The sequence below is a fragment of the Aquarana catesbeiana genome, linkage group LG07 (assembly GCF_042186555.1).
Source record: "Aquarana catesbeiana isolate 2022-GZ linkage group LG07, ASM4218655v1, whole genome shotgun sequence".
NCBI lineage: Eukaryota > Metazoa > Chordata > Amphibia > Anura > Ranidae > Aquarana > Aquarana catesbeiana.
This window is the reverse complement of record NC_133330.1, coordinates 254,086,985-254,110,347: the sequence shown is the minus strand read 5'-3', so window position 1 is coordinate 254,110,347 and position 23,363 is coordinate 254,086,985. Positions and strand designations below refer to the sequence as shown.

At 44.8% G+C, this 23,363-nt stretch overlaps 1 protein-coding gene across 2 annotated transcripts in view; it reads right to left on the bottom strand.

Moving 5' to 3' along the window:
- ANKRD45 (ankyrin repeat domain 45) overlaps nt 1-23,363 on the bottom strand; it is a 128,526-nt gene that overhangs the window by 82,599 nt on the left and 22,564 nt on the right. For both annotated transcript variants that reach the window (XM_073593215.1, XM_073593216.1), the window contains exon 3: nt 21,124-21,291. In XM_073593215.1, coding sequence (XP_073449316.1) covers nt 21,124-21,291 — 168 coding nt within the window. The remainder of the gene's footprint in view (nt 1-21,123; nt 21,292-23,363) is intronic.

The following is a 23,363-nucleotide window of genomic DNA, read 5'->3' as shown; positions in this document are numbered from 1 at the left end:
TGTTCGGTTGGCAATAGGGACCCCCCAAGAGGACTGGAAAAAATTGGTGTGTGCAGAAAGAGGTCACAGCAGCAACTGCAGATTAAAATTTATAATAGGGTTACCATCCACAAACAATGTATAGGGGGATTTACCCACCGGTAGAGAGCAATGAAGATGACAAACTGGGGTTAAAGTTTGCTAATTAGAGATCATGTGGAATGGCGATGGAAGCGGGTTGGAAGGTATCAGGGAGGCACTCTGATATGATAATAAACAAAAATACAGGTGGCGTTGTATGAAGAGACCGTATACCGGGACTTAATGTTAAGCAGAGGTGCCAAACAAGAAAGGGGGTCTATCTGCAAGTAGGGAGAATGGGGAGGGAGAGGGGGGGGGGCGGCAGAGCTTACCCGCAAAGATGGTCCTCAGCTGGCTCAGCGTCAGGAGGCTGTAGGCTCGTATAGCGGCTATGACCGGCCGCTATAAGAGCACCCCAACCCGGAAGTCAGGGACGGCGTGGAGGGCGGTCCCTGACGTCACCGGGTCTGTTTGCCCGCACTGCGCAGGTGCATAGTTAAGTGCTACTGCGCAAGCGCGCGCTCCTGTCAAAGGGATTCGAGTTCCCAGACAAGGAGACACAAGCAGCCCAAAGGCTGCCAGGGCGAGCATGTGTCCGCCGCAGAAAGAGGACTCGAGGCGGAACAGAGCCATCAGAGACTGATAATGGGAAAGAGGTCATCCTTGCACAGCAAAACAAATGAAAAATACTAATACAGCAAAGTAGTAACATTAAACGAAACAAAAAACAGTACATAATTCTGTATCTAAGCAACAGGAGGTCAAACAACAACAGCATTGAGAGTTTCACTTAAAGCAGGAGGCATCATAGATAGTATTGGGACCCAATGATGAGAGAGGGGGAAAAGGGGAAGGTAAGCTGGGCCAGGTGAAAAGTCGGAAAGGGAGGGGGGGGGGGGGGGGGAACGGGGAGGGGGGGAAAGAAAGGGGAGGACCATGGGGGGGAAAAAAGGGGGGGGGGAGGGGAGGGGGGAAAACAAGGGGAGATAAGGGGGGGGGGAAAGAAGGGAAGGGAGGAAAGGAAAGGGGGGGGGAGGGAGGGGGGAAAAAAGGAGAATGGGGGAAACAAGGGAGGTAAGGCAAACAAGACCTGATGAAAGACCTCATAAGAAGGCCTTGTAGGACACTGATTCATTTAGGCCAGGAGGGATGGTGGCATTGAGTCGCTCGATCCAGAGGGATTCCCTCTGGAGTATCGAGCGATCCCAATCGCCACCCCTGGGATTGGGTTCGACCACCTCTAGTACCAGAAATTTGGCCACGGAGTTATTGAATCTATGGTGTAGGCCGATATGTCGGCCGATAGTAGTCAATTTGCCATTTTCTGAGTCATACAGGTGGTCACCGATTCTCTGCCTGAATTCCCTAATTGTTTTGCCCACGTAAAAGGCTTTGCATACGCAGTTCATGAGATAGACCACCCCTTTTGTACCGCAGTTGGCGAAGGTCCGTGGGACCAAAGGTCTCGCCGTTGGGTAACGTCACAGTTCTGCTTTCGTGGACCCAAGGGCACCGGGGACATTCCCCACATTGGAAGGTGCCGTTGGGGCCACTCCTCACAGATTTAGTGGGGTTGTAGTGACTGGCGGTAAGTTGATCACGCAGTGACCGTGCTCTACGGAAGACCACTTCCGGTGTATGTCTGATATATTTGGTCAGTACGTGATGATCAGCCAAAAGGTGCCAGTGTTTGGTTAGAATATTACGAAGTATGTTATGGTGTACAGAGTAGGTCGTGATAAGTCTTACGGTTTCTGTGGGGGGGGAGGGTTTCTTGCCTTTAAACAGTAAGGCAGTCCGTGGCGTGATAAGGACTTATTGAATGCTTTACGCAAATTGGTGGAGGAGTAGCCTCGTCGTAGGAGGCGTTCGCGTAGTGCTTTGGCCTGACGTAAGAAGTCACTGTGATGTGTGCAGTTCCTACGTAAACGTAGATATTGGGCATAGGGAATGCTCCGTACCAGGGAATTCGGATGAGCACTGGTGGCAAACAACAAGGTGTTACCGGCCGTGGGTTTTCTGTAGAGGTCGGTGCCCAACGTTCCGTCCGGTGTTTGATGATCAGTAAATCTAGAAAGGGGATTTGCTCAGTCTCAATTTTAAAAGTAAATTTGAGATTTAAATCGTTATTATCCAGTTGACGTAAGAATTGTAAGAGTTTGTCCCTAGGACCCGTCCATACCATGAAAAGATCATCAATAAAACGATACCATAAAAGGATATCGTTTAAAAATTCTGTATATTGGTCATGAGCATGGATATGTCGCTCCCAGCCGCCTAAATATAAGTTTGCATATGCTGGGGCACATGACGTCCCCATTGCAACACCTTGTATTTGTAAAAATAATTGATCATTAAACGTGAAGTAGTTTTTAGTCAATATAAAGTGCAATAATGTCAATATAAACTGGTTAAAGGGCCAGGTCGTTGTGTCTTGTTCGGCTAAGAAGGAACCAGCCGTCCGTACGCCCTGCTCGTGGGGGATACTAGAGTAAAGAGCCTCAATATCAATAGCCACGAGCAGGGCGTCCGGAGGGATCTGGATTCCCAGATCCCTCCGGACGCCCTGCTCGTGGCTATTGATATTGAGGCTCTTTACTCTAGTATCCCCCACGAGCAGGGCGTACGGACGGCTGGTTCCTTCTTAGCCGAACAAGACACAACGACCTGGCCCTTTAACCAGTTTATATTGACATTATTGCACTTTATATTGACTAAAAACTACTTCACGTTTAATGATCAATTATTTTTACAAATACAAGGTGTTGCAATGGGGACGTCATGTGCCCCAGCATATGCAAACTTATATTTAGGCGGCTGGGAGCGACATATCCATGCTCATGACCAATATACAGAATTTTTAAACGATATCCTTTTATGGTATCGTTTTATTGATGATCTTTCATGGTATGGACGGGTCCTAGGGACAAACTCTTACAATCTTACGTCAACTGGATAATAACGATTTAAATCTCAAATTTACTTTTAAAATTGAGACTGAGGCAAATCCCCTTTCTAGATTTTACTGATCATCAAACAACCGGACGGAACGTTGGGCACCGACCTCTACAGAAAACCCACGGCCGGTAACACCTTGTTGTTTGCCACCAGTGCTCATCCGAATTCCCTGGTACGGAGCATTCCCTATGCCCAATATCTACGTTTACGTAGGAACTGCACACATCACAGTGACTTCTTACGTCAGGCCAAAGCACTACGCGAACGCCTCCTACGACGAGGCTACTCCTCCACCAATTTGCGTAAAGCATTCAATAAGTCCTTATCACGCCCACGGACTGCCTTACTGTTTAAAGGCAAGAAACCCTCCCCCCCCACAGAAACCGTAAGACTTATCACGACCTACTCTGTACACCATAACATACTTCGTAATATTCTAACCAAACACTGGCACCTTTTGGCTGATCATCACGTACTGACCAAATATATCAGACATACACCGGAAGTGGGTCTTCCGTAGAGCACGGTCACTGCGTGATCAACTTACCGCCAGTCACTACAACCCCACTAAATCTGTGAGGAGTGGCCCCAACGGCACCTTCCAATGTGGGAATGTCCCCGGTGCCCTTGGGGTCCACGAAAGCAGAACTGTGACGTTACCCAACGGCGAGACCTTGGTCCCACGGACCTTCGCCAACTGCGGTACAAAAGGGGTGGTCTATCTCATGAACTGCGTATGCAAAGCCTTTTACATGGGCAAAACAATTAGGGAATTCAGGCAGAGAATCGGTGACCACCTGTATGACTCAGAAAATGGCAAATTGACTACTATCGGCCGACATATCGGCCTACACCATAGATTCAATAACTCCGTGGCCAAATTTCTGGTACTAGAGGTGGTCGAACCCAATCCCAGGGGTGGCGATTGGATCGCTCGATACTCCAGAGGGAATCCCTCTGGATCGAGCGACTCAATGCCACCATCCCTCCTGGCCTAAATGAATCAGTGTCCTACAAGGCCTTCTTATGAGGTCTTTCATCAGGTCTTGTTTGCCTTACCTCCCTTGTTTCCCCCATTCTCCTTTTTTCCCCCTCCCTCCCTTCCCTTTTCCTTTTCCTCCCTTCCCTTCTTTCCCCCCCCCCTTATCTCCCCTTGTTTTCCCCCCCCCTCCCCTCCCCCCCCCCTTATCTCCCCTTGTTTTCCCCCCCCCTCCCCTCCCCCCCCCCCCCTTTTTTTCCCCCCCATGGTCCTCCCCTTTCTTTCCCCCCTCCCCGTTCCCCCCCCCCCCTCCCTTTCCGACTTTTCACCTGGCCCTGCTTACCTTCCCCTTTTCCCCCCTCTCTCATCATTGGGTCCCAATACTATCTATGATGCCTCCTGCTTTAAGTGAAACTCTCAATGCTGTTGTTGTTTGACCTCCTGTTGCTTAGATACAGAATTATGTACTGTTTTTTGTTTCGTTTAATGTTACTACTTTGCTGTATTAGTATTTTTCATTTGTTTTGCTGTGCAAGGATGACCTCTTTCCCATTATCAGTCTCTGATGGCTCTGTTCCGCCTCGAGTCCTCTTTCTGCGGCGGGACACATGCTCGCCCTGGCAGCCTTTGGGCTGCTTGTGTCTCCCTTGTCTGGGAACTCGAATCCCTTTGACAGGAGCGCGCGCTTGCGCAGTAGCACTTAACTATGCACCTGCGCAGTGCGGGCGAACAGACCCGGTGACGTCAGGGACCGCCCTCCACGCCGTCCCTGACTTCCGGGTTGGGGTGCTCTTATAGCGGCCGGTCATAGCCGCTATACGAGCCTACAGCCTCCTGACGCTGAGCCAGCTGAGGACCATCTTTGCGGGTAAGCTCTGCCGCCCCCCCCCCCTCTCCCTCCCCATTCTCCCTACTTGCAGATAGACCCCCTTTCTTGTTTGGCACCTCTGCTTAACATTAAGTCCCGGTATACGGTCTCTTCATACAACGCCACCTGTATTTTTGTTTATTATCATATCAGAGTGCCTCCCTGATACCTTCCAACCCGCTTCCATCGCCATTCCACATGATCTCTAATTAGCAAACTTTAACCCCAGTTTGTCATCTTCATTGCTCTCTACCGGTGGGTAAATCCCCCTATACATTGTTTGTGGATGGTAAACCCTATTATAAATTTTAATCTGCAGTTGCTGCTGTGACCTCTTTCTGCACACACCAATTTTTCCAGTCCTCTTGGGGGGTCCCTATTGCCAACCGAACAGTGGCTGTTGACTTCTTCTTACCTACCATATGTCCTCATCCATTCCAGCTTATGCGTCTGTAACAGATTAATACTTTAGGGGTGAGTGCCAGCTCTCTACATCTGCGTGCAATTTTTTTTTTTTTTTTTTTTTTTTTCCCTTCTGATTTTCTCTCTTAATTGTTGCAAGGAGTGGGTTTTTTCCTCTTACTGACCTTACTGCCTCCCCCCTTTTCCCTTGTCCTCCCCCTTTCCCCTTTTCCCCCCCCCCTTTTTCCGCTTCCCCCACTTCTCCCACCTCCTCTTTCCCCCCCCTCCTCTCCCCCCCCCTTTCTTTCCCTTCCCCCCCATACTGCTCCCCTCCCTCATTTCTCCCTTTATCTTTCCTTCCTCCCTCCCTCCCCTTATACTGCCCTTCCCCCCCCCTCATTTTTTCCTTTTTCCCCTCCCCCCTTCCCTCTTTCCCCCCCCCCCTTTTTTTTTTTTCCTTCCCTTTCCTCCCCCTCCCCCTTCTGTTTCTCCCTCCCTTTACTCTCTATCCTTACCCGTTCCCTGTTTCTTCTCCTTGCACACCGGTTTCAATCTTAGAGGTACACTATTGGCACCCCCTTATTCTAATTTCCTTTTTACGGATCCCCTAGTCCATTGACCTATATAACTCTATTACCCAAATTTATTCATCCAGAGGCTGTTTACTATCCCCTGTGTCCGCCGCAGGGGGAATTACTTGGGGCTTTACACACCCACAGAGAACTACTGAACGGGTGAGCTCATCCTTTTTGTACTCATATTGTATATTTTTTTGTCCAATGTACTTTCTAGTGATTTTGCTGCAACAATAATGTTTTCATGTATCCCTTGAATTGTGTATTCATTACAATTATTATATGTTGTACCACAGATATTGCTCTCCTGAGGAAGCGGTGAAAACCGCGAAACCGGTCGAGAATCCAAGCTTTATTTGTGCCCACCACCATTATGGGGTGTAATCCTCTTGGTTGTATTTACTGCCTTTGCTTTTAACTACAACTGTATGTGACACTGTTATAACTTTTTAACCATGTTTTCAATTAAAATGGAATTTTATCATATTATTACCTTCCTCTTTTACTTTCTCCTACTAAATATTTGGCTACACTAGTACCGCAATAGTCCCCTCCCCCCTTTGGGTTTCCTTCCCTGCATGGGGTATCGAGATACTGGCCGACAGAAGCAGCGAACTGCGGCCGTTCCCTACCTCCTGCCTTTCCTTGTACTAGACATTTGGGATGATGGTACTCCTACTTGGTAATTCAACTTTCTGATCTAGGCGCTTTTCATTATGTGATCTCCCCTTACCTTAGTGTATTTACTCTACGGTAGGTGGTCTCTGGTCACCAGAGTGCCCCCCACATCAGAGATTCTGGCGTTCCCCTTTACATCAGAGTCTGCAGGATTCCCCTTACAGTGCAAGGGGGAACTCAGTCTGCAGACCCTGATGTAAGTGGGAGCTCTGGTGTAAAGATAAAGCAGTGGACTCTGATATAAAGAGGTCTCTGGTCACCAGAGCCACCTCTACATATGAGTTCCCCCTTAGATCATGATCTGTGGCGTTCCCCTTTACATAAGAGTTTCCTTTCACTGTAAGGGGGAATCCTGCAGACTCTGATGTAAGAGGGAACTCTGTGCTGGCTGGGTTAGAGTAACCTGACCTTCATGTCAATGGAGAAATATGTTTTTTTTTTACTTTTGTTTAACTTAAACACATTGCTAATCGCACTAGCTATATGTTTATAGTTTAAATATTGATATTTGCACTGTTTGGCACTGAAAACTGTAATTTAGGTACTTTTTTGCAGTGCCAGTAAAAAAAATTGGGGCCGTTTGTAAATTTCGGCATCCTGCCAGTAAATTTCACTTTGGGGGGTTGGCAACACTGATTTCGTCAATGCTGTCATAAGGGGGCAGGGAGTCACCCGGTGATGTCATTGACCATATTTTGTCAATGTCACAAGGGGGCGGGGTCACCCGATGACAGTATTGACCATATATGGACATACCCATGGGCATCTATGGTCAATGATGTCACCAGGCAACTCTGCGCTTTTGTTTTTTTCAGCAACGGTGGCTCAGAGAAGTCATTCAGCGCCAGGCAAACAATGAGATTGATCATGTGTCTGCAGGCTTTTTTTCCTTGTGGGCTGTCAGTCATCGTTCATGATTGACGTGGACCTTTACCACTGGACAATGTAACTGAAAATGGATGTACATCGGGGGCAATTTTTTCAAATAAAAGACTTGTGTTTTTATTTTTACTGAACTTTTTTTGTGCATGAGTAGGCGTTAATCACATGGGGGGCAGTATCTGGGGGGCACCCTTAATGTTTAAGGGGGCTTCCAGGCCCCCGCTTGCAGGCTCCCACAACCATCAGGCAAGGGTTGTGGGGAAGAAGCTATGTCCTCATCAACATGGGGAGAAGGTGCTTTGCCTGGGGGGTGTCCCGACCCTTCTGCTACATGAAAGAGTGCGTCAGCACATTTATGGAAGTGTAGCCCCCTTGTCTTAAACGGGCTACTAGTAAATTTAGCTATGCTAGGTGGTAATTAACCTGGCTGATTTGTAGTCTTTGTGATCATTTGGGTTTTCTCCTAAGCCTAGTGTGGCTGTGGTCCCTCCCTTCTGTGAGAAGGTTACCTTTGGCAGTAGTATGATGAGCTGCAGTAGAGCTAGGTTATAAATATGCATACTTCTCTCAGCTAATCAGTATAAGTTTCATGACCACTGAGCATGCTGGGAGAGAGTATATAACTGGGGGAGGTCAAGTGATTAGGGTCCTCCCACCCAGGTGTGTGTGTGTGTGTGTGTGTGTGTGTGTGTGTGTGTGTAAAACTGCTGTGCTGGGTAGGCTTGAAGGCTAAGGCCTAGTCATGTACTCGAGGCTCTGCCAGAGGGAGCCTGTTTGTTGCCTGGAGGCATCAAGGAAAGGATGAAGACTTGAGATGAAGTACCAGACATTACTCTGCCATAGACTGGGGAACTGTGGAGAGCCTGGGAAAACCTCAAAACGGTCTCATCCAGAGAATTCCTGCACCTTCTTGTGAGTTTTTCTTCAGTTGCTATAGCAGACAGCTACTGCTACAAAAGTACAGATTGCTGGTTACAACTTAAAGGCTCTTTTCTGTACTTCTGTCTACCTTTCTTTTTTGACAAAGGAGACTGCTAGTCTGCTGCTTTGCCTTGGGGTGTCCTGTGTCCTACCCCTCTCTCCCTGAATTGTTCACTGTTCTGAGCATTAAACTCATTTTTTTCAGCATAAAAGTGACTGGCGCCCATTTTTATACACTGTCCACCACCAACATAACCTAGAAATCTGCACCCTGAGATGAAATGTCTGCCCTCCCTGTCTCTGGGGGTCATTACCACTCCTCTGGAGGTCAGGGGGGGTGCTACACAGGAGCATGCACATTGACTGGACATTGGTGCCCAGTGGGTTATTTAAAGAACTGCAAGGCTCAAGATCATTGCTGAGTGATTGTCAGCTCCTGTGACCCGTGACTAGACCCTGCTTGTTCCTGTGTTATACCTGGTTTGCCTTTTGATTATGCCTGATCTCAATCCTTCTGGTACCTGACCTTTGGCCTGCTTCTTGATTCCACACCTTGCTTATTGCTTTGGCTCATCCTCTGCCTGTGCTCGGCCTGGCTCCTGTTTACGCTCTCATCTTCTGAATCTGTACCTCCACTGCCTGACTGTTGCCAGATTCTGTATGTCTGACCACATTCCTGCCACCTGCCTCTGCACGTCCTGTGAGGACATCTGGCACAAGCTCCTGTTCTTCAGCTTCTACTTCACTGTAAGATCTAGGTCTTCTGCTGGCCAGGATTACTACAGGTGCCCCTGCCACTCAATGGCCTGTCTTACCCTGTCATCAATCTCGGGGGAAAAAAACAGGACAGGAGGTGTAAGGGAGAGCCCTATCATCCGTTCGCTCTCTAGCAGGTAAGTGACAAAAGCGCTGTGTAAAGTTGTTTGCTCTGAATACATACTTGGAATAAATAAATACCTCTGAGAGCCACACAACAAATGAATGGCCCATGCAACACACCATACAGACACACACCACAATCGGTGCTAACACACTACCATGTGTTGCGATGTACTACGGTGTATGTCCCTTTTCCTATCAATTGTGGTGCATTACCTGCTTTGATGCAACACAGTGCAACAGACCAAAACAGTGTGAATGGACACTTAAAGGCCTATTTAATAAAACATTTTCTTACCTGCAAAAGCTCTGCATTTTTAAGCCCAGCATATTAAGGGCCCATTCAAGCTAGGAACTGCATGTGAATCACACAGGAATGCTGTGCGGTTCCTGTGCAATTGACATGCAGTTCTGTGGAATGCGATTTCAGCCCCATTCATTTTGGATGGGCTGAAATTGCACTGCACCAAAAATAGTGCATGCAATACTTTTTGAAATGCATGGCAACTGCATCGCATGGTACTTTTTGTCACACTGTGTTTGTGACCTTGGGGTAGCATTAACTATGAAATGACCCCTGCAGCAGATCTGCAAGGGCAGTATGATTGGAATTCAGTGCAGCTCTCCCGCACTGCATTCTAGTGTGAATGGGCCCTTACCTGCAGTTTCATTGGACAAATAGTTATGCAAATCTTTTATAGATAAGACCCCTTAGCCTCAAAGATCTATGTCTGCAACAGTATATCAAGGGTCATTAGCAAACAAAAATGGACAAAAAAGCTACAAATTCTTTAGAGTATTACAACAAAAAAATAAAGAATAAAAGTGATATAGAATATTTAAAGAAGTATAATCAAAGTTTTTTTGACCCTACTTTTCTTAGGGGCTAAATCCTGCTGTCAGTTAACATGACCTGTCTAGGCTCTGGATCAATCCTGACTTTACAGTCAGGATTCACCCATATGCCTGGACCGGAAGCTGACTCAGCCTCTGAGCGATTAGAAAAAGTAAAGGAGAGGGTAGCACATACCACTTCCTCCGATAGCCGATATCAGTTTCCGATATTCTGTACAGTACTCTCACCTGTTGCCACCAGATGCAGCATGTTACTTGCTCCTGTCACCTGCCACCAGATGCAGCATGCTACTTGCCACTGTCATCTGCCGCCAGATGCAGCATGCTACTTGCCACTGTCACCTGCCACCCATATGCAGCTTGTCACTACTTACACTACTTCTGGCAGCCTCTCCCCAGTGGCGTCCGAGTGGGTAAATTTCCACATGCCGGCGGGTGGTGAGAGATGGCACAACTATCGCTCTGCTTGCCCGTGGCTGCAGCTCTGTCAAGAGCAGCCTTCAAGGCCCTGCTGTAAGGGCAGAACAGCTGACCAATATCGGCACGTTTCTGACCGATAATTTGAAAAATGTAAATATCGGCCCCCGATAGTCGGCCAATCTGATAATCGGCCGACCCCCTACTGTAGATCTATTACAGGGTTCTGTTAGGTCTTGAAGGATTGACAGAGTGCTTCAGCACATCTGCGCATGCACTGGGCCATTAAAGATGGCAGTACCAGTAAGAGGGGCAGGGCCAGCAGTAACAGAACTGAAGTTCTGCTTTACAGCAGAACTTCACCCATAAGAACTTGATAAAAAAAAGAATGTTCTTTAGCAAGGAACATACATTCCACATTAATAATTATGCTACCAAAATTAGTGTGTGTTGTAAATTGCCTCCAACATTGCTCCTGTTTCTTCTTGCTGGAGGCTGCCATTTTGCTGAAGCCCAAAGGTCCTTAACAGCAGTAAATCTTAAAGCAGAACTAAACCCACCGATTTACCAATTTATAACTGATCACATGTGCAGCACCATGGCAGTTGCATATAAAACAGAAGCAGCTTCCTTGGCTGTAAATGATAGGACGGTTTAATTCTACTTTTAAGGATGCCAGCAGATCGGCCTCTACAAATTCAGCAGTGCCTAAAAGTGGCTAAAAATGGAGAGCATCTGAACATGTGCAGAGCAGGACGAGACAGTGTATTACTGGATTTTTAACAGCATAGACACTTATTTTCAATGTTTTACATGTCCTGCAAAAGGGGTCAGCATGTAGTGATCTAGCAGGGGGTTAATTTTCTGAATAAAATTCCACTTTAACCACTTGCCGACCGCCCCATAGCAGATTTACTGATACAGGGTGGCCGCGCTGTGCAGAATCACGTATATATACATGATTCTGCATGTCCAGGTTTTGGGTGCGCTCCTGCTGTGATTTTACACAGTGGGAGTTGATAAGCAGGTCCCGCGGACCCGATGTCCGCCGGGCCCGATAATCATTTGGTACACTGACAAAATGCCAGTCTGTCTATGTGAACAAGGCAGATTGTCATTTTGTCAGTACAGAAGATATGGTCAGGCACACAGTTAACCCTTTAATCGCCCATGATGTTAACCCCTTCCCTGCCAGTGTCATTAGTACAGTGACAGCGGATATTTTTAGCACTAGTATTAGTGTCACTGGTCCCCAAAAAAGGGTCAGTTAGGTGTCCGATTTGTCCGCCACAATATCGCAGTCCCACTATAAGTCGCTGATCGCCGCCATTACTAGTAAAAATAAAATAATAATTTAATAAAATATAAAATCTATATACGCTTATTGGGATTTTTTTTTTACCAAAAATATGTAGCAGAATACATATTGACCTAAATTGATGAAGAAATGTGATTTTTTACATTTTTTTTGTTGGATGTGTTTTAAAGCAGAAAGTGAAAAATATTGTTTTATTTTTCTAGAACAAAAAAATGAAAAACCCAGAGTTGATTAAATACCACCAAAAGAAAGCTGTATTTGTGGGTAAAAAAGGATATAAATTTTATTTGGGTACATTGTTGCATGACTGCGCATTTGTCAGTTAAATGAACACAGTGCCGTATCAAGTGCTTAAGCTTCTTAGCAGTATATAAGAGAAGGTCTAGGCTAAGATACAAAGCAATAGAACATTTAAAGCTGAACACCAGAACACCTTACTTTGTACTCCCATCTCCCTGCCCTCCACTTTGAAAAGTTTTTTTTAACACTTTTGAAATGAATGCCATACTCTTAAACTTTTCCTGCATTTTCTCCCTTGTTATATCATTGCGTTCTTCAAATAACTGTACTGTAACCAGGAGGAGGATTTATACAGATGCCGTATGTCACATCTGATGTCTTTACTTGGGGGTAATGAAAACTACAATGCCCATGAATGAATTGTGGGAGTGTATGTGAGCAGTGTTAAGAGGTGTTCTTTCCTTGTAAACAGTGTTGTGTGACCGAGAGCAGCTATTTGTATAGCTGGTAATTAATGCCTATTGAGGGGTCACAACAGGGAGCTGTGCATATCATACCTGTATACAGTAGGAAGTGTGATGTAAGTATGACATTGCTAACTTCTCTAAACTACAGAGAAGAGGAAACGCTACCTGGAGCCTTATCCCTTTAGGGCAATAATAGTGGTGCCCTAAATGAAAGCGTCACAGAATTCTAAAGGGAAGAGTTTTTTTCTATTAAATTAAAAAAAGTGCTTATACTTATCTGCTCTGTGCAACGATATTGCACAGAGCTGGCCCCTTTTCTCTTCTTTGGCAGTCCCCTGCCAGTGTGGTGTGCTTCTTTCAGTGGGTGCGCCCATAGCAAGCCTCATACTATGGGGCAACCTGTACAAGTGCACTCCTGAGCCGGGCTGTGTACGTTCATAGACAGACATAGTGTAGCTTGGCCATGCCCCCACTCCTTCTTCACACAAGTATACACAAGCCCTAAATACAAAGGCACATTATCACCAATTTGCACATTTTGAATTGATGACATGAGGGGGTTGTATGAGTTAAGTTAAGAGTTTCAATTTCTCCAATATGTCTGTAAAATGCATGAAAGTCAATAAGGAAGGTGAAATTAAGATGGTTCTTGAAGGTAATGGAAATTCCTTCAGACTATTCTGGACAGGTTTTTGAGCCAGGAACTGGCTTGTCATTAGCCTTGTTATTGTATTTCTTTTTTCACAGAAAGAAAATACAGACAGCAAAAAAATAGTAAACTAAAATGACAGTAAGCAAATAGTGATCAAACACACTAAAAAGAGGGAAAATACTAAATAAAAGAAACCATAAAATACTACCCCTTCAAAAAAAACACTCATCCTCTAAATATTAGAAAATTAGTCGATTTTTTGTCCAAGCAGCTCAGTGAGGGAAATTGCGAATTTCAATTCAGTAATTTTTCTGGAAATCCAACTGTCACCAGTAACCACCCTGTTCATTCCTAGTTATCTATTTAAAGCTGGCCATACACAATGCAAATGTTGGCCCATTCCTAATGAATTGGACGAAATTTGCTCTGTGGGAGGCCTCCGCCTTCCCCCCCCACCTGATGTTTTTCAATTGAACGAGCTGGATGGAAAATTGTCATCTGAACAGTGTCTGCATCCAATGAAAAGTTTGGAGCTCTGAGCCATGCAGATCAGCATAGGGCATCATGTCAACAACAAAGGCTGGTAGGGTGCACGTCAAAGCGAGGCTTTTCCCACAAATGCAGGATACAGGAACAGTGCAGATATGACCAGCCTAGGCGTAGGGGATGCAGAGTGCAAGTAATGAGGGATGCAGGGGATACAGAGTGTGAAAAATGCAGAGTGTCGTTAAAGGTGAATTGCAGGAATTCAGCTCCTTTGCAAGACACCTCCTGGGCTTAGCTCTATTATTTACAAATGACTAAATTGTAAAAAAACACAAGGGATTACAACCCCTTTAAGTAACAAATTGAAATTAAACACAATTTTTGTACCCCCCCCCATCTACCTCTGTACCTCCCCATCCACCTCTGTACCCCCCTCCCCCATCCACCTCTGTACCCCCTATCCACCTCTGTACCCCCCATCCACCTCTGTACCCCCCATCCACCTCTGTACCCCCTATCCATGTTCACCTCTGTAAGCCCAATTCTCTGCACATGCGAATCCTCTTCTCTCCACGGTGTTCTTTATCACCTGACATGGTGGTACAACAGAGTGCAGTCTCCAGCTATCAGACCCATAGCACACAGCCAGAACACTTCACTCGGCTGTGTGTTACACAGGTCTGTCACTGTCAGGCGAGGTGGGGCGGGGCGCCACTCACTCACTGTCACTTCGGTCTGCAGCTCCTGACAGAGGGAGAAGCGGGAGAAGCGGGCTCAAGCACGTGAAGCCCGCAGCTGTCCCGCTCTCCTGTCACAATGTGGCCGCCTCTTGGGAGAGCAGGGGGGGATTGGCTGCACTCGCTACTCTGCGAAAACCTGTGGGCAGCGCAGGGCTTAAATGGCAGCTGCTTTGGGCCTCAGTGATGACAAGGCAGCGCAGCCAGCACTTACCTTCAATGGCGCTGCACGCACTCCAGTCGACCCTCACTGTGGCTGAGAAACCGAAAGTGATGTTGTAGCACCGCCCACGCCCACTGTCCTCTCCTCCGGTCCCCACCGTGCCAATCCCATGCAACTACTAGATATACTGACAAATGAAAGTAGAGTGGGAGTGGGTGCGGGCCTGCACATGCCCTTAACACGGGCAAATCACCTGATTGCAGGCTGGGAAGCTTCCCATAGACCGCCGCATTTCCAGTGCCTGGTCACTCTTAAAGTGACATTTTTTTTTTTTTTTTTTTACAGCTGGGGGGGCGGCGCCCGAGTGCCCCCTATGGATGGGCCGCCACTGCTCAAACCCGATGACATTTTCACATTAGGGGTGTACTCACTTTTATTGCCAGCGGTTTAGACGTTAATGGCTGTGTGTTGAGTGGGGACAGCAAATTTACACTATTATACAAGCTCACTACTACTACTACTACTCACTCACTACTTTACATTGTAGCAAAGTGTAATTTCTTCAGTGTTGTCACATGAAAAGATATAATAAAATATTTACAAAAATGTGAGAGGGTTTACTTACTTTTGTGAGATACTGTATATATACACACACACATGATGCTGCACAGCTGGCCCACACTGTAGCAGTAAAGCTACAGTGCCATGTTGGCAACTGGTTAAAGCAATAAGTAGGCTGCCTTAATGAAGCACAACTTTAGGTGAACCTGTGCCCATGCTATGCACACTTTAAAACTAGCCTTTGCTCGCCTCTATAGCTGTAAGTATCTTCAGCGTTCTACAGGGGTTATGGATATTGCAAAACTTTTTATGGGAAGCAGATCTTGACAGCCTTCTAGCCCTTAAACAGCAGATAAGATCAAAATATAGGAGATGGCGCTGTGTTATGAAGAGGGAGTATTGATGTGAAATAATTCTAATTTCTAAAGTGACGGATGCTCCAGTGCGGTGATTCAATCCCTACACAAATGTGAATAAACTAGTGTGATAATCAATTAAATAAATTAAAATAAAATAAACCAAGAATTATAATAGTGTATATTGTAAATATAAAGTGATAAGTGCTTAGTTTATTATAATTAATTATAATCCCATATAATAAACAAACACAGAAAATCATACACTATAAACACTATAAACCATGTGCTGATAAAACTTATATAGATCCAATCCTCTGTTTGAAAAATACAAATTGACAAGTGCCAAGTTATGCTCTATAAATACCGTGGTGTTCAGACCACTGTGCAATAATGTGCAAAAAAGCTAGAAGATATATATAATAATTATTTAAAACAAATCCTCAACTGACTATATATCAAAAAGAAAGTCCCATATGATGTGCAGTATAAAATGTTCATAAAGATGATATAACGTGCAGTGCAAAATGTTCATAAAAATGATATAACGTGTCTCCCAGGAAATCTTTCCTTAATAGTGGAAAACTGTGCAGTAATTATTGACAATCTCCCCCTGATGTGATTACACTCACCGGAGCGCTCTGCCCCTGCAGGGGTATGAGCGTAGAGTATTAATCCTCAGATGTTAATCTCCTTTCGATTCCACAGGTGTCGGTGTCCTTCCACGTAGCCCGATCCGGATAGTCCACTCACGAGGGGGAAGAGGGGGGATTCGCTGTCCCTTGTTGCAATACAATTCCCAGCCGGACATCCACCCAGCAATGGATCCTCTCACACAGCAGGCCGCTGTGTCTCTCTTTCTCTCCAAACACACAACTCCTCTGACATTACTGTCAGCTGAGCTGAAGATGTCAGAGGAGTTGTGTGTTTGTTTTGTGTGTTTTGTTTTTTTTTTGTTAGTTTATTCACATTTGTGTAGGGATTGAATCACCGCACTGGAGCATCCGTCACTTTAGAAATTAGAATTATTTCACATCAATATTCCCTCTTCATAACACAGCGCCATCTCCTATATTTTGATCTTATTTTCTTGGGCTTACACTGAGGTGTTCCCTACTCACATAGGGGGGCAGCAGTCGTTTAATATTCTGAAGCGCGGATCCATTGATATATCCTTAACCAGCAGATGTCTCTAAGGCTACATTCACATTGGCGATTGTGGCCCGATACAAATTGTATAGGCAGGAATATTCTGAATCCTGCTGCGGCTCCAAGTGGCTAGGTGGAACCTCCAACCCTGTTCACTATGATAGGTTGCCAAACAATACCTGCGGCCGCCGGTGGCCTGTCTTTAAAATGAACTGGGTGGCGCCTGCACCTAGCCACTGAGAGCTGCAGCTTTTGTACCATGCAATCCTGTGCAGGCAAACACACTGCATTTTCAACCTGAATTTGGGGTGTCTTTAACTTATCACTGGCACCCACTGCAGATCACAAGTGCAGTGCATTTTGAATGCAGTGCAGGAAATGCAGAACCATCACAGACATTCTTCCACTAGGGGTATCTGTTTTGGTGTCAATCACTTAAGGGGTGATTTACCCTAAATTTGGAGAGATTTTCCTTAATTTCCTATTGTGTCTCAGGGACAGAAAGTGAAGGGATATCTCGCCAATGGAACACAAGCAGAAAATTACAAGGATTTTAACATTATATAAATTCAAAAACTTAAAATTTGCTTTATATACACTTTAACCCCTATAGCAACCCTTAATTATTAGAAACAGCTACAGAATATGTCACACCTACTCTGTGACTATTCACCTAGCACGTCCCATACATACAACCATGACTGTTTCCACATCCTCTTCCTCACGTCTAACACATAGTACAACTTTATCATGTTCGATATTTAAACCACACACCATAATGTACTAATTAAGTAAGAAATAGGTCAGAGTATGACCCTCACGTGAAGAGTACAACAGGAACTTACTCAATGTGCATAAGTGGCTCACTATTTAAAGAGGAAGCATTACCCAAGATCATACGTAATTATATATCTACATGCCCAGAAAATGGGCAGTTACTTAATGATATCTCTTACTAACATCATAAAAAAATAATATACAGTGTAATTTAAATGAAAAAGCCAACTATCTCAAAAAAGGGGAAAAGTTATTTTTGATTTTTGTAAGTTGGCAGTGAATAATTCTTAATTCACTGGTTTTAAAAAAAAGGTGTTCAAGCCTGAATGTCCCATGTGTGGTCTCCATTTTTTGATTGGCATGTTTTTAGAGAAGGAGAAACTAGGATCTTGCACCAAGCTCCAGGGTGGAGGTTAAACTAATCTCTTCTATGTATACAGTGAAGTAGAGTAAAGACAGAACTTCTGACCTACATATATGTTCTAGGACAGGGGTCCCCAACCCCCAGGCTGCGGACCAGTGCTGATGATGTCAGGTCGCACAGCTGGAGCTGAGCGGCGACCGCAGTCTGCACGGGGCATTCACAGACCGCAGTCACCTCCACGGGACAGCTCACCCCCTGCTGTGCAGCCATGCACGTTTGTCCTCTCCCGACTCCTCCACCCACCCGGTCAACGATGTCATCCAATCAGCAGGGCAGGGGGAGGGAGGAGCTGCAGGTCAGAATGGAGAGCCCTTTCCTGCCCCCTGCCCTACTGATAGGATGACATTGTCAGGTGGGTGGGGGACCTGGGAGAATTAGAATAGGGAAATGGCATGTTAGAGAGGAAAGGAGGGGCAGACTGCAGGGGCACTGTGATGGAGGAGGCTGTGATTGCTAGGGGCACTGTAATATAAAGGGGACTGAACTGTAATCATTACAGTGCCCCTTTACAGTGCAGTCCCCTTTTTATGGCAGTGCCCCCTTTGCAGTGCAATACCCTTTACATCCCAGCCCCCCTTTACATAACAGTGCCGCCCCCTTACAGAGCAGTCCCCTTTACATAACAGTGCCCCCTTTACAGAGAAGTCCCCATTACATTAATGTAAAGGGGCACTGTGATGTAAAGGGGGCACTGTTATGTAAAGGGGGCTGTGATGTGAAGGGGAACTGAGGACACGGATATAAAGGGGGGACTGTGCTGTAAAAGGGGGCTAGGACAGACTCCGTAAATAACCCCTCCTGCAAAATCCTCCCCGCACACCTCCCTGGGAAAAGTGGCTGACATGAAACCGGTCCCTGGTGCCAAAAAGGTTGGGAGATTGCTGTTCTAGAACAGTGACTAAGAAAGTATTAAAACCACTGGATAAGCAGGCAGCTAGGCTACTAGCATTTTGAGAAAGAGGGATCAGCAATGGGAGCCTGTGTATTTTCATCAGAGTTTTCCTATAAGAGTCAGTAAGAATTTCCATCACTCTGGAATGAAAAATTACACCATTACTAAATGCTAAAAAAAAAAAGACAGGAATACAGCCAAACAAGCTATGGCCAGTTTCACAATCTCTGTGTGCATGACTACAGTTGCCACATGTCTGGTATTTTACTGGCCTCACTGGTACAACCGAGAGTTGTTTCCAATGTTATTATTAGAAAAGGAATTATAAGGCCTTTTTTTACCCCAGAAAAGGGAACAAGCTTAATCTCCACAGATACGGTTACTGATGGAACCTACCAGTACATAGGAAATGCTGCATGATGCTATTACCAATAAACTGTTTATAGAACAGCACAGCTACACAGATCAGTGCGCTTGTTATAGACACTAATAGTGTAGTAATAGCGTAGGAGGCATTACTATGGAGCTGTATAATTAAAAATGAACATGTCTAAAATATTTATTTAAACTAAGTATAATAACTACTCTCCGTTTGTTGAATCCCCTATGGACAATGATGTATGGTGTTATATTGTGGGGTTTTATGAACAAGAGGGAAATAGTCTAAATGTTTCAATGTGTGATTTGTTGTTAAAGGAAAACGTTGCTCCCCCTTTTTTTCTGTCGCGTTACCTTGTCTGCTGGGTTGCCTTTAAAAAACATACCCGCTTAAATCCAGCGTTGTCTGGTGTATGTCACTGCTAAAAGCTGGGTCCTGCTCCACCATGTTCTCTTCTGTCTGTCATCTCTTCCTTGTTCCTGCAGTAGGCCCCCTGATGATGCACTGTGGCTCATAAGCAGAGTGGTGTAGATTGCCTGACATAAGGCCAGTGTGATGCAGCATAGATTGCCCCAAAAACTTCTGGGATATGTGATGTGGTAGCCCAGGCAGTTGTGGGTAGCTGGGGATGCGCCATTCTCGAATACTCATGAAAAGTGGAAGCTCCAGCTGTTCACACTGTGTGTAGCACCCCCTTGCGTACATAGTTGGTTAGCGTAGGTAAATTTAGTCAGGCTTCACTATAGCATGTAAAGCTAGGTTATTCAGGGTCATGTGTAGTTTAGCTGGCAGGCTCTGAGGGCTGGGTCTCAGTCACCTCCCCCTGGCTTCTGGAAACTTCTAGAAGATTCCAGAATTTAGTGGGCGGAGGGGTGGAGACCTCAGCCCGAATATTCATGGGGACTCTACCAACCCCTGGGAGAAAGGCCACCTAGTAAATGGAGAATGCCCTATAAATATTCTAGAGCCTGGCCAGTGAGGGGCAGAGTCCCGGATCCAGAGGCCTGGAGGGGACCCATGTGCTGGGGGGCTCTGCCTCCAGGCAGGTGTGCTGCTGAGAGAAAGAAAGAGATAGAAGGAGAAGAGAAGGAGCCAGAGACTTCCTCACCCCCTGGAGTCTCAGTTAGGCTTGGCTATGACACCCTGTTAGCACGAGGGACCTGTACATCCCCTAATAAATAATCAAAACCAAGTCTATTGACTGGTTTTGACCTATGAGTGCTTGCCGAATATGCGCGTTGCCTGGCAGCACAGGTTAAGGGGGACCCATAAATCCAGCAGCTCTTTAGGAGGTATCGCTACACCAGCTTAACACAGAGATTCTAGGGAAAAAATAGCCTCATTGGCCCATTATGGTGGTCATATGCATAACGATCTGATCGAAGGATTCTTCAAAGAATCACACAGCATGATTGAATCTATGAATTATAGAAAGGACACCGTGTCATTGATTGATTTTGAGCAAAACAGATTAAAATAATTGAAATGATTTTGATTGGTCTGGTGAATTTTATTACTTTGAGAGGCAAGGGGGTGTGACATATGATTTGTTTTTAATCAAGACAAATTTGAAAGCAACATTTAGTAAACAAAAACATAATTTATCAAATTTTAGCAATATTTTTTTATTTATACCTAACACGTTCATGTTCTAAATACTATAAATTATATGTTTGTACAGAGAAATATCTTTTGTAAAGTATAAAAACAAATAAAAAGTTGAGAATGCAAATTGTTTATTTTATACCAAAAATAAAGTACTAATGTACAAGTACATAAAGGTCTTTGTTTTTTTTTTTTTAGATTACTGTAGGATCAAAATGAGTTGATCAGTTCTATCCTATTCTAAACTTGCTTTCCATTGGTTTTGAGTATATGGTCTGATGATATCTAACAATTTCAGTTAGTATGTTGGTGGCTGATCGTTCGTATTTTCTCCCGGACAGTAAATCGTCCGATAACACGATCATACATAAAATTGCTTCATGTATGACCACCATTATGCTTACCCAAAAAATATAGGTGATTATGGAAGGAGAATCACTTACCAGCCCACTGGAGAAAATCAGCACAGTCTGTCTTGTTATATCTGGCAGCAATATCACATGCCTTTTCTCCTCTGAAATTGAATAGCAAGATATCACCTCCTAGTTCTACTAGAGTCTTTAATACCTCTAGATGACCCCATGCTGCAGCACAATGCAATGGCAAGTAACCTGGAACAGAAGAAATTACAGGCTTGTTAAATGTAGCACTATAGCATTCCACAGAAAAATATATTTGCAGGGAACAAATTGGAAAAAAAAAAATGTTTTCTAGAAAAAAGGGTTTGTTTTGTGCGCATATACGTTTCAGAAATTGCTTACAAATTAAAGCAGCTGCTTCATAATTCAAAAAGTAATGTGGGATGATTTCTCTAAAAAAGTTCCCGAAGGGATAAAAGAGTGTGTAGTACCTTGTCCTCGTTTTCCTGGCCATCCTATAACACTAGGTGCAATGTCAGACACAGCAACGGCGCAAGGGATGCAGAGGGACATGCCTACAGGTATCCTCTTTGCTGCTGCTTGCCTTAGGCAAGTGCAGGGATCCAGGTGCTTGTTAGCTAAGCAGCCATCTCCTTGCTTGTTGTGGTGTCGGGCAGTTGTGTGCCAAGGGAGGGGGGGCGGGGGGTTTGGGGCGCCCCGTTCAACATTGCAGCTGGTGGTTCAGGGCACCTAGAAAGATGGGACAAATTACTGCATGTACTTTCCACATTTGGAACTAAATACTGTAATTAAAGTGATCCTTTAACTGTATTAGTTTGTGCAGTTCATAACACATTGATATTTCTGTGTATAGAAAACCATACTACCTTTCTTGTAAAGACGGTTCATTATTTTGTCCTTTGCCTAGACACTGTTTACTACAGATGTACCTTTTATATTCCTGGGGCAAAGTATGCCTTTTGAACTTTGTTTCATATCCCTGTATATAAACGTTAATGTGATCATACAGTCGATAATAAAATTTCGAAAATAAAACGTTATTGTGCAGTTAGAAGGCTACGTGATGGAACAAATATAAATTACTGTATGAAAAGCAATATAATGGCCACACTTGTTTTAAGATCATTGCTCAACCTGTAACAAAGTTTAAACGTATTGGATTGCATAACTATTGTATATGCTACCATAAGGGATATACACTCACCGACCACTTTATTAGGTACACCTTGCTAGTGCAGTAACGGGCTGGACCCCATTTTGTCTTCAGAACTGCCTTAATTCTTTGTGGCATAGATTTAACAAGGTTTGGAAACATTCCTGAGATTTTGTTCCAAAATCTCTGAGGAAGAGATCTGTTGGCTGCACATCCATGATGCTGATTTCCCGCTCCACCACATCCCAAAGGTGCTCTATTGGATTGAGATCTGGTGACTGGAGGCCATTGGAGTACAGTGACCTCATTGTCATGTTCAAGAAACCAGTGGTGAGATGATCTGAGCTTTGTGACATGGTGCATTATCCTGCTGGAAGTAGTTATCATAAGATGGGTACAATTTTAATCATAAAGGGAAGGACATGATCAGCAACAATACTCAGGTAGGCCGTGGCATTTAAACATTGCTCTATTGGTACTAAGGGGCCCAAAGTGTGCCAAGAAAATGTCCCCCACACCATTACACCACCAGCCTGAACCATTGATACAAGGTAGGATGGATCCATGCTTTCATATTATTTACACCAAATTCTGACCCTACCATCTGAATGTTGCAGCTGAAATCAAACCTCATCAGATCAGGCAACGTTTTTCCAATCTTCTATTGTCTCATTTTGGTGAGCATATGCAAATCGTAAAGGTTGTATGTATGAAGGGGTGGGTGGCGCTGCCTGTCACCTGAAGAGTGATCCTCTCCAGTGAATCACTCCTCCCAGGTGAGTATGCAATAGGTGGATATTAGTTGCTGAAGGTAGCGTTTCCCGTCACCTGAAGGGCGATTCCCTACAGTGAATCACTCCTCCCAGGTGAATGTGCAATAGACGGCTAGCGGTTATTCTCCAATGGGTCACGCTACAAAGAAATTGTATTAAAAAATGTGCTTAACCTCTGACCTATATTGGATAGTGTACTATTGTAGCTCTATTAATTGTGCTGTTTATAACCACATCTACAACACCCAGTCCTAAATTTATTGTGCAAAGGGTGATAGTGATCTCATCAGATCATCAAGAACAAAATTCATCCTTCATAATACATCCCAAACATTATATAATACTTGTATAAAATCATATATGATAAATTGATGAGA